Source organism: Nomascus leucogenys, unplaced genomic scaffold (assembly GCF_006542625.1).
Source record: "Nomascus leucogenys isolate Asia unplaced genomic scaffold, Asia_NLE_v1 000790F_90641_qpd_obj, whole genome shotgun sequence".
Classification (NCBI taxonomy): domain Eukaryota; kingdom Metazoa; phylum Chordata; class Mammalia; order Primates; family Hylobatidae; genus Nomascus; species Nomascus leucogenys.
This window is the reverse complement of record NW_022096453.1, coordinates 66,771-77,839: the sequence shown is the minus strand read 5'-3', so window position 1 is coordinate 77,839 and position 11,069 is coordinate 66,771. Positions and strand designations below refer to the sequence as shown.

General features: G+C 46.7%; 1 protein-coding gene across 2 annotated transcripts; it reads left to right on the top strand.

The window, feature by feature from the left end:
• Positions 1-5,831: 5,831 nt before the first annotated feature.
• Positions 5,832-6,470, top strand: LOC115833932 (protein FAM236C). Of its 2 annotated transcripts, none has more exons than XM_030808751.1 (3): positions 5,832-5,867; positions 6,049-6,212; positions 6,367-6,470. In XM_030808751.1, the coding sequence occupies exons 1-3, from the start codon at positions 5,832-5,834 to the stop codon at positions 6,392-6,394; spliced, it is 228 nt and encodes a 75-aa protein (XP_030664611.1). In that variant the 3' UTR covers positions 6,395-6,470. The 2 variants fall into 2 exon arrangements, with proteins under 2 accessions (XP_030664611.1, XP_030664610.1); XM_030808750.1 differs by having other exon boundaries at positions 6,037-6,212.
• The last annotated feature ends 4,599 nt before the right edge of the window (positions 6,471-11,069 follow it).

The following is an 11,069-nucleotide window of genomic DNA, read 5'->3' as shown; positions in this document are numbered from 1 at the left end:
ACCACAGTGAGATACCATCCGACACCAGTTAGAACGGCAGTCATTAAAAAGTCAGGAAACATCAGATGCTGGAGAGGATGTGGAGAAACAGGAACGCTTTTACACTGTTGGTGGGAGTGTAAATTAGTTCAACCATTGTGGAAGACAGTGTGGCGATTCCTCAAGGATCTAGAACTAGCCATCTTGACCCAGCAATCCCATTACTGGGTATATACCCAAAGGATTATAAATCATTCCACTATAAAGACACATGTACACGTATGTTTATTGTGGCACTGTTCACAATAGCAAAGACTTGGAACCAACCCAAATGCCCATCAATGATAGACTGGATAAAGAAAATCTGGCACACGTACACCATGGAATACTATGCAGCCATGAAAAAGGGTGAGTTAATGTCCTTTGCAGGGACATGGATGAAGCTGGAAGCCATCATTCTCAGCAAACTAACACAAGAACAGAGAATCAAACACCGCACGTTCTCACTCGTAAGTGGGAGTTGAACAATGAGAACACATGGACACAGGGAGGGGAACATAACACACTGGGTCCTGTCAGGGGGTGGGGGGCTGGGGGAGGGATAGCATTAGGAGAAATACCTAATGTAGATGACGGGTTGATGGGTGCAGCAAACCACCATGGCACATGTATACCTATGTAACAAACCTGCACGTTCTGTACATGTACCCCAGAACTTAAAGTATAATAAAAATAAAAATAAAAATAAAAAAAGACGTTGCTCAATAGTAACTAAACCTAATACTTTTTGAAGCATTAGCTAGCTGCCGGATAGTGCACCACATGCTTTACACGTATTGTCATCTTTAATTCCTGCAATCCCTTTAGTCTTATCCTCAGTTTTGCAAGTTAGGAATCTGAGGTTGAGGGAAGCTAAGTCATTTATCCATGGTCACGGGAAAGAAAGTGGCAGAGCCTGGATTCAGAGTAAAATTTGTCTGACTCTTAAACATGATACTGTCATTTGAAGGCTCTTGGCAACTTTACAGACATGTTTATCCAAGGCACCAGAATACTCTGAGAAGTCACGCCCTCAACAAACAGGTTATGAGTAAGTTAGCAGCTTCAGTTCAAAGGATTTCAGAGACAGGTTATTCTATGTAAACTCAAGTCTTAGGTTACCAACAGGATCCTTGATCAATGACCATGTGATATTTGTTGATATGCAGAGGTTGATTCAAAAGGAGAGGGATGGAGTTATATTTCCACGCTGTGGTGTAAAGAGCAGTCTCTTGGGTCCCTGCTGCTTTCTACCCAAAGGCCTATTAATAACTTCCCAGGTGGTGGGCTGCATCAATATAAATCAAGCCGTTTCAGTGGGAAATCCTAGACTGGTGCTAAGGAATTATTCAAAACCAAGCCCAGTTGTTGAAATAAATTTCAGTTTCTAGCTCTTCATATGGGAGATCTCTGCAGCACCTCATCTGCACTCTTACTCACTGAGGCTCCCAGCCACTTCTGAAGTGGCTAGGAATAAAAGTAGTTGTGACGAGAGATACTAGCCAGGCTGTTGTCAAATATGCAGGTAAAAGCCCGGTTATATTTAAGACACGGTGGCCCAAAACAGCCCACATCCTTGATCCTCCATCCCTGCCCCCATCTTACTGAATTAAAATATAATTTGGTGACGAGATGCAGGCTTGGTGATCACAAGGCTTTAAATGTTTTGGTTAAATGGAATCTACTTGAGAATGACAACTTTGAGATCAAAGGTGATGAGCTATACATCTTTGCTTCTAGAGCTCCGGTTGTGGTCCCTTTCACATGGTCGGTAACCCATAAAGTGATTATTGAGAGATACGTAAGTTCCAAGCACAGAGGACCACCTAACAACAAACACCCTCATGGATAGGTATGATGAAAACTCATTCAGGGAGTCAGCAACATCAACGATGTAAGGACCTCTGAAAATTCTCCCCTTCGTAAATGCAATGAGAAAACTGGCAAAAATGGTCAAAATGAATGTTTTCGGAAACGTGCAAATTCACCTAAAGCTGAGGGGCAACCTTGACACAGCAAAGAAAGAAAATTGCTACAAAGAAAATAAAATACCTAGGAATACAACTCACAAGGGATGTGAAGGACCTCTTCAAGGAGAACTACAAAGCACCGCTCAAGGAAATAAGAGAGGACACAAATGGAAGAACATTCCATGCTCATGGATAGGAAGAATCAATATCGTGAAAATGGTACACATTTTCTCTGTACACGTGGACACAGAGAGGGGAAGGACACACACCAGGACCTGTTGGGGGGTAGGGGATGAGGGGAGGCAACTTAGAGGATGGGTCAATAGGTGCAGCAGACCACCATGGCACACGTGTACTTATGTAACAAACCCGCACGTTCTGCACATGTATCCCGTTAATTTTTTAGAAGAAATAAAGAAAAATAAAAATTAAAGAAAAGGAGAAAGAAAATAAGACACTTAAAAGCTGAGGAAAATTTTTTAAGCACGCTCTTCTAATAACTACATATAATTAATCGGTAATCATCCCTAAAGACCTTGTTAAGGTTAAAAGAATGGTTCTGTGGAGGCTTTTTTAAACCGAATTTGTAAATCATAAAGAAAACTTCAGTCTTCAATAGATTTACTGGTTAGCAGTATCATACATTTAAAGAAAACATAGTAGTAGTCCCAAAAGAACACTTTTAGAAAATACAGGACGGAACACTTTCCAGTTCATTTTATGATGGCAGCATTACTTTTATTTAAAAAAAAAAAATAGAAAAAAGATACCAGAAGAAAAAAAAGTACTACAAACCAGTGTTCCTAATGAACGCAGATACAAAACTCCTCGATAAAATTTTAGCAACTTGAATCCAATAATATATGAAAAAAAAATAATCTATTACCAAGCACAGTCTGTCCTGGGAATGTAAGGTCATTTTACCATTAAAATTCCGTGAATATATTTCACCATATTAATGGAATAAAAGAAAAGAACATCTATTATCCAGATATATAACAGAAAAGTAATTTGATAACGTAAAACACCCATTCATGACCAAAAAACCCAAACCACTTGATAAGTACATAAAGCAACGTCCTCAACCTAATAAAGTACTCCTACAAAAAACCTGCAGCTGGCACCATGCCTAATGGTGAAATACTGAATGCTTCTCCCACAAGACTAAAAATAAGGCAGACTCTTCCTATGTGTATACAATTATCCTTGAGGTCCCAGCTAGTGCAATGAGCCAAGGAAAATAAATAAAAGGCATACAGATTGAATAGGAAGGAATAAAAAAACCTCTCCATTTACAAATAGCATGATAGTCTATATACAAAATACTAAGGAATGCGGGGATAAACATCTCCTAGACCTAACAAGTCACGTAACAAAGTTACAAGACAGAAACTCAACATGCAAAAACCGACTGTATTTCGACATACTGGGAACAAATAATCGGAGATGACATTATTTAAAATGTCATTTATAATTACAGCAAAACAAACGAGGTATCTATTGAGAATTTTAATGTAATATGTGAAAGACCTGAATGCAGACCACTATAAAATACTGGAGAGAGAAAGTGAAGACCTAAATAAACAGAGATATATAATGTTCACTGATCAGAAGACTCAGGTTAAGATGTCAATTCTCAAGTAATTGATCTATAGCCTCACCATAATCATAATTAAAGTGAAGAACTGTTTCTCAAAAGTTATATATAAATGCAAATGACATAGAAGATCCAAAGCCATTTGGAAAAGAACAAACATGAAGGATTTACATCACCAAAGTCTCTGACTTAATATAAAGACATGGTAATCATGACAGCCTGGTATGACCTTAAGAATTCACATAGGGATCACTGGATGAAATAGAAGAAGGGCTAGAAATAGACTTACATATGTATAGTAAGTTGATTTCTAACAAAGGCTGAAATTAAATTAGCTGAAAATTAAATTAGCTGAAAATTAACTAATAGTGCTGGAAAAAGTAGATCTCTTTATGGAAGACCCAAACAACTTCAATATCTCACCATTCATCCCGACATTATTCACACTTCATGCGGGCATTAATTCAAAATAAATCCTAGATCTAAGTGTAAATTGCAAAATATTAAAACCTACAAACCACAGAAGAGAAAATCTCTGTTGTGAGGCTAGGCAACGATATCTTAGGTAGGACACATGAAGCCTGAATCACACTGGAAAAATGATCAACGGACTGCTATCAAAATTCTATTAAAAAGATACACTTTGGGTTCTCAAAAACCAGGGTTCAGTGTCTCTGTGAGGCACAGCTTTTCAGGTGCCTGTACTGGAACCTCGTGACTGACTTTGACTTCTATTAAACCCTGGAACAGAAAACCAGGCCTACATCTTTTCAGTTGCAAAACCTCACGGTATTGTCTTGGGCTTCTACTTGTGATGCTCTCCCTTGTCTCTATTTCTTGGCCCATTTCTTTTGTCCCTCCTTTCAGGCACGCCTCGTCTGGGAACTCTTCACTGACTCCCTTCCAATTCCCAAGGCTGAGTGACTGCCCGCCTCCTCAGTCCTCCCATAGCCCCATAAACGTCCCTCCATCACTCTCTGTTACATTCGTGCCTCTCTCGGTTTCTCCCTCACAGAAGAGCTTGAAGCAGAGCCTCATTCAGGGCACGGCCCATGATAGGCTCACAGAGATCAACTCTGTAGCCTCAGGATTATGTAAGAGATGCTTTCCTAAGCAGCACTATTATTTCAAAAGCCAAATAAAGACTCTGAGGCCACCTACTTCCACTTTCCCTTCAAGGTACTGTTTGCAGGGAGCTCCTGTGAAGTCAGCGGTGCAGACCCCACAGACCCGGTTAGTAAACAGGGGGCATAACTTGGCAGCATTGCTTGTGACCCAAATGTCAAAGCCTGATTTTGACATAGCAAGACTAGGCAACAAGGAGCTTTCACCTCTGCTCTTCTACTTTCTTCTGTTTGTTTGTTTGATTTGTCAGTTTGTTTTTGAGACAGAGTCTCCTTCTGTCTCCCAGGCTGGAGTGCAGTGGAGTGGTGCCATCAAGGCTCATTGCAGCCTCCGCCTCCCAGGCTCAAGCAATCCTCCCCCCTCAGCCTCCTGTGTAGGTGGGGCTACAGGTGTGTGCCACCATGCCAGACTACTTTTGAGATTTTCTGTGGGGGTGGGGTCTCCCTATGCTGCCCAGGCTGGTCGGCTGTTCTACTTTCAACTCACCCCAGCCCAGGCCCTTCACCTCTCCCTCTCTCTCACATTTTCCAAGCCCTCCAGGCCCTAAACCACCTGATACTGACTGTTACACAGACGTGGAGTCTCACATAAACCTCAGAAAAGAAAACTGCTGTTGATTTGGACTCTGGATACCATTACCCAGCTCACTCTCCTTGCTGTGACGACTCATTTGGACTCATACACCTGCCCAGGGCATCCATGTACATAATCCTGTGAATCAAAGGCAGGAGAGAACCCACATGGACACTCGGGTCTGTGGCATCCCCACCAAATGATGACTCACCACCAGCTTGAAGACCTCTGCTTTTTCTGCTCGGCAAGGAGAAACGTGGCTCGAGCCTGCTGGGAGGGCCAGGAAGAAGAAGCAAAGGAAAGAAAGATTGGAGGAGTGGGAGTAAGAGACACAGAAACAAACGGAATGTGACATACCAGAAATGTATCCGCTGCTGGAGCACGAGGCTGCAGGAGGGAGGGACGATGGGGCAGGGGCAGAGGGGCTGAATGGGGCGTGCAGGGGGCAGGCCCTCGGCCTCTTTGCACCCGGCAGAGTGACAAGCTTCGCCGGTGTCTTCAACGAGGTCCTGTCGGTCCCTACTGGCACGTCACACACTCCTGGAAGCATGATCTTCACTCCCTTCCTTCCACCTGCTGACCTGGTGAGTCTGGCTTCTCTCCGCTGTCCTGGAATGTCCCCTAGGAGGCTGGGCTTTGGTCTGTGCAGGTCACTGCTGCATCCCCAGCCCCTGGAAGAGGGCCAGAGATGCACACAACAGTTGCGTAAGGGAAGCCAGGGATGGGAGGGACCATTAGGATCCAGCTATTTAGTCTGTCTTTCAGAATGTGAAAGGGCCGCAAAAAGACCCTGAGGAAGTAGTTGCTGTGTCTGACGCCGCGGAGGATCCATCCGGTGGCACAGGCTTGCCCAGGGAACCTGGTCTTCTGCGAGGGTCTTGGAGGAGCCGGTTCCAGAGGGCCCTGGCGTGTTTCAGCAAGTGCTTCAGGCGAGAGCTCCTTCGGAGCCAGCCTCCGCCTCTCTCACTGCTCACCACCAAGCCCATCCGCCTCCCCTTCCTGTTCCACCAAGAGAACCTCAGGCCAAGCCAGAAATCCCCAGGGCTCCCGAGGGTCCACTTGTCACTCTGCTTTCCTCCCTAGGGGAGGATACCGGACACTCGGAATCTGAGACCACCGGAGCCACAGACACAGGCGTGAACGGCGCCCGAACCCCCTCTGCTGCTCCATGCCCCTGCTCGCCCCAGTGTCCCAGTCACCAGGCCTGAAATAAATGCTGGCACGCTTGACTGTTTTTGCTTTGTGGCATTTGACGTAACTTTCAACACGTCGGCTGAACTGGGGGTGGTCAGCTTTGGTGGTGGTGGGGTTGTGGAGGGAGAGAGCTAGCATCTTCCTTAACCCTGTTAGGCCGTCTGCCCTCCTCCTCGAGGCAACACTGCTTGTTACTAGGTCCTGGTGGCAACGGGCTGTGGCCAGTCAACGGTGAGTTTTCCACGGCTCTCAGCTCTGACCCTGGCGGGGCACTTACGTGCAGGAATGAGGACAGAATAACATCTCTCTTCCCCCCAGCAATGCACACAGTCTTCACATCTGAGGAAAACTGGGCGGTGTTTATATGCAGACGCGAGAGTGTGGAGGAAGAATCTGTGGATCTCAGAAAAGGCGTTAACCCCTATACTGACAAAGAACTCCCAAGCCCCCCTACTCCACCACAAGACAGAGACCCCTTCCAACAGACGGCCTTGTCTCCAACTATGCATTGTTCCTTTCCATAAGATGAGGACTTTATTTTTTTTTCTTTTGCCTTCCTAAGGTGACCTTGGTATGTGTTGCAACACAGTATCAGCAGGAGAATTCTGAAAAGGGGGCGGTTGGAGCATAATTGTCCCTGTTAACTAACAACCATGGAGGAGGCCCTGTTAGAAACTGCAGCACCAGGAGTCACCAAAGTAAATGGACGAGGATATTGGATGTGCTTTTTAGCATCAAGAAGCCTAACTAGGACACGGGAACACCAAAATTCTCTCTCCCCCTCCCCCGTCTCATGTAGTCCCCTGTGCAAAGCCAGGGGAGAAAATAAAATGCTTTCATAGGGCCTGCTGGGTGAATTACTCACCCTCTGGTTTTTCAGAGGTCCAGGGCCTTTAAGCTCAAATGAAATCCAGATGGGGTAAGGTTCAGGTAGGCAACAGCATTTGGAAGTCCCACAGCCCTTTTCCTGTATTCCTGGGGATCAGCCACGGTGAGACCCATAGGTACTGAACAGACAGAGCTGTTCATTATGGAGTGATGGAGTTCTTTACATCCCATGTCTCTGCAGCTTTTTTGATGGCACAGGTACCACCTATCTCCCCACAATGCCTCTGTCCTCCTGAGCTGGGCCCTAACTCAGTGGGGGAAGTTCAGCTCCATGTTGCTGCTTCTCCAAAAGGGGCTAGGACTTCACATCGTGGGGTTTAGCCCTAAACCCCATGTTTAGTCTAAAAGAGGAGCAGCGTTCCAACTCCCTAGGGCTGAGGGCCTGCTGGGTGTTCGTTCCTTCATAGCTGCTGGCATAACCATGAGCTCAGTCATTGCACTGGTAAGGGAGTGTCAGGGAGAGTCTGTGCATGCATGTGCATGGGCATGCTTGTGCTTGTGTGTGTGTATTTAGGATGCGAATACTTGTTGAAACAAGAAATGATGTGGGGAAATCTGGTGGAGAGGGCACAACTCGGCAGTCACACTTGAAACCCAAGTGGCAGAGGGGGGATTTAAAGGTAGCCAGACTCAGCAACAAGCAGCCCTTCTCCCCAGCACCACACTCTCTCCAAGGCTCTCCAATCTGATCCTAACATTGTCCAAGTCTGCTTTGCCCAGAACCATATGCCCACTACCCACCAGATGCTGACTGACTCCCACACACAGCACTACCCATCGTCTCCTGAAAGGAACACCTCCACTGCTGATTCGACCTCTAGTTGCCATCGTCCACCTCAGGCCCTCTTGGGTCGGATGGACCATGCGGACTTCCCTGCCTTCCCCACTGCGCAGGCCACTGGACTCTGCAGCCTCACAGCAGAAGATGCTTTCCTCTGCCAGCCCCGTATACACAGGAGATTCCACTCGTGTTGAAATCTCATCCCCAAGGTGGTGTTGCTGGGAGGTGAGGCTTAGTGCACGGTCGTTTGGGTCATGAGGGCTCCACCTTTGTCCTTGTAGGTGTCTTGGTGCTCTCCTCACAGTAGTGAGTGAGTTCTTGCTCTGGCGAGACTGGATTAGTGCTCGCAGGAATGGACAAAGTGCCCAAGATAGTAGGTTGCTATACAGCCAGGATGCCCCTCAGGTTTTCTCTCATTGCATGTGCCCACTTCCCCCTTGACCTTCCTCACCACATTATGACACAGCACACAAGCCCTCGCCTGAGGCTAGGGCCATGCCCTTCAACTTTCCAGCCTGCAGAACCATGAGCTACATAAATTTTTTTTATTTATAAATCACGCAGTCTCATGTATTCTGTTACAGCGACACAAAACAGATGCTCGTGCATCTCGAAAGCAGGCCCGTTACCCATTGCATAATGAACCATTTGAGCATACAGGGCAATCGCATGCAGGAATGGGGAAAGACAGGTCAGCAATAGGGGAAGGCATGGGTCGTCAGCTTTACACCTTTGTTTCTGAAATATGACTGAGCGAGTTACGAGTTCTTCTCCTTTGCTTACACCTCCCCACGACCCGCGTTTACATCACCTCAAAATCCCCGTGCCTGAGGGATATCTCAGGTAGGTCAGTAAAGTGGACAGTGCCTCAGAAGGAGGTGTGGGGTCAGAAATTCCACCGCTCCAGGATCACCCAGCACTTCTGGTGAACAGAAGACCATTGGACTGTGCGAGTGAGCAAGAGATTAAGCTTGTTTTTCTGCCCCACCCGTCCTCAGTCTCTCTGGTGCTATGTTCCCGTGAATCCTGGGCAGCCTTACAGAGGTAGCAACATTTGTACTTAGCTCCATGAAATGTTACACAGTCTGCTGTGTTACAGGAGCGTCACATGTTTTTGTTTTATTATTCCACCATCCGGATCAAGGTGAGTGGTGTGATCACCATTCTGAGGTCGCATCGCCAGCACAAGAGGGAGCCAAGATACAGTCCCTGGTTGATCTGAGGCAAGGACCCTTCCATTACAGCAAGGCAGTCTAAGAGCCACTGTCACCAACTACAAATCTAGGGGGTCCTAATGAACTGTGAGTTACAGCCCACGCTCTTGGTGATGAGGACACTGTACTTGCAGTCCCACATGCAACAAAGCTAAAACATTCATGGGGTCAGGGTCCCCAGGTAACAGGGTGCTTGGAGACAGTTCCCACCACACAGTGCCCAATCTCCTCCCACACTGCACCCACTGGGGAATTGTTTCGACTGGTAAAATGATGGTGCGACCTAATGGGGAAAAAGCCGCATCTGTCGTGCCCCTCCTCCAGTGCTCCCCATGGTCACCTGAGGTAATTCTACAGACCGCCAGAGTACTCCTGAGAACAGTCGGAAGACTGTTGGTCTCCTACAAAAGATGGAGCCTAACCGTGGGCCTTCCAGACACATACTAATGAGTGATGGGACCTCACATTGGTCATATCAAATCACATTCATCTGTTTTACTTCCTGTAGGGGGAAAGCTGCATCTCGCTGGAACCCCCAGAGTGGTGCCCTCAGCATCACCGGGTGGGCAGCTCAACCTTTAAGCCATCCCAAGGGGGAGCACACGCTCCAAGACCACTCTCATAAAAGGCTGACCCATCCTCACTGCACTGATTACAAAGAGAGACTTGGCTTTCCTGGGACTCCAGCATGAGGAAGTGTAATGAGATCATGCCAGTGAGGGTCAACGTGGGCTTTGCTTGTTTCTGTGACCCTACCAGTCAATTTTATTCATTCACTGGCCATCTTTAGACCCTCTAGTCTCAATCACAGAAAATAGATGGGCATAGGGAGAAATCGTGCCCAAAGAAAATGCACTCACTCACTCGTGGGTTTTAAAGTTTGTGGGGAGGCCGGGCGCAGTGGCTCATGCCTGTAATCCCAGCACTTTGGGAGGCCGAGGTGGGCGGATCACCTGAGGTTGGGAGTTCGAGACCAGCCTGACTAACATGGAGAAACCTCATCTCTACTAAAAATACAAAAGTAGCCGGGCGTGGTGGTGCGTGCCTGTAATCCCAGCTTCTCGGGGGTCTGAGGCAGGAGAATCGCTTGAACCCGGGAGGCGGAGGTTGCGGTGAGCCGAGATCGTGCCATTGCACTCCAGCCTGGGCAACAAGAGCAAAACTCCGTCTCAAAAAAAAAAAAAGAAAAAAAAAAAAGTTTGTGGGGAAAATTAGTGGAAGAGGGTTTGGAGGGAAGTGGCATTATTTGAGAGATGCTTTTCATAGGATAGATAGAATGGTGCTGTGTTAGGTTGGAGGTGGGCCTGGGGCAAGGTCCAGAGAGGGGCCAAGGATGACACCCAGGTTTCTGGCTTGAGTGACTTGTGGCCCTGGGGTACCACTGACCAAGATAGGGATCACAGGCGGAGGAGGAGAATTCAGTGAAAGGCTGAAGAAATCGGGTCTAGTCTTCGGTTCTGCTAAGATTCATGTAGCTGATGGGTTGCTGAGAAGCTACGTTGAACATACTTGGCAATTACACAGGAAATAACCAGAATTCTACCCCATTCAGGAAATTTATACACATCCTGTTCTTGTTTCGGCTTGGTTTGGAGTTTTTTTACATACACGATAACACATGTATGTTTTGGTGTATGGCGTAAAGGTGAGGCTCAAAACTGGTGGTGCTCAACCATGTTGGGTAATATTTGCAGGCTGTCCCAGGCCCT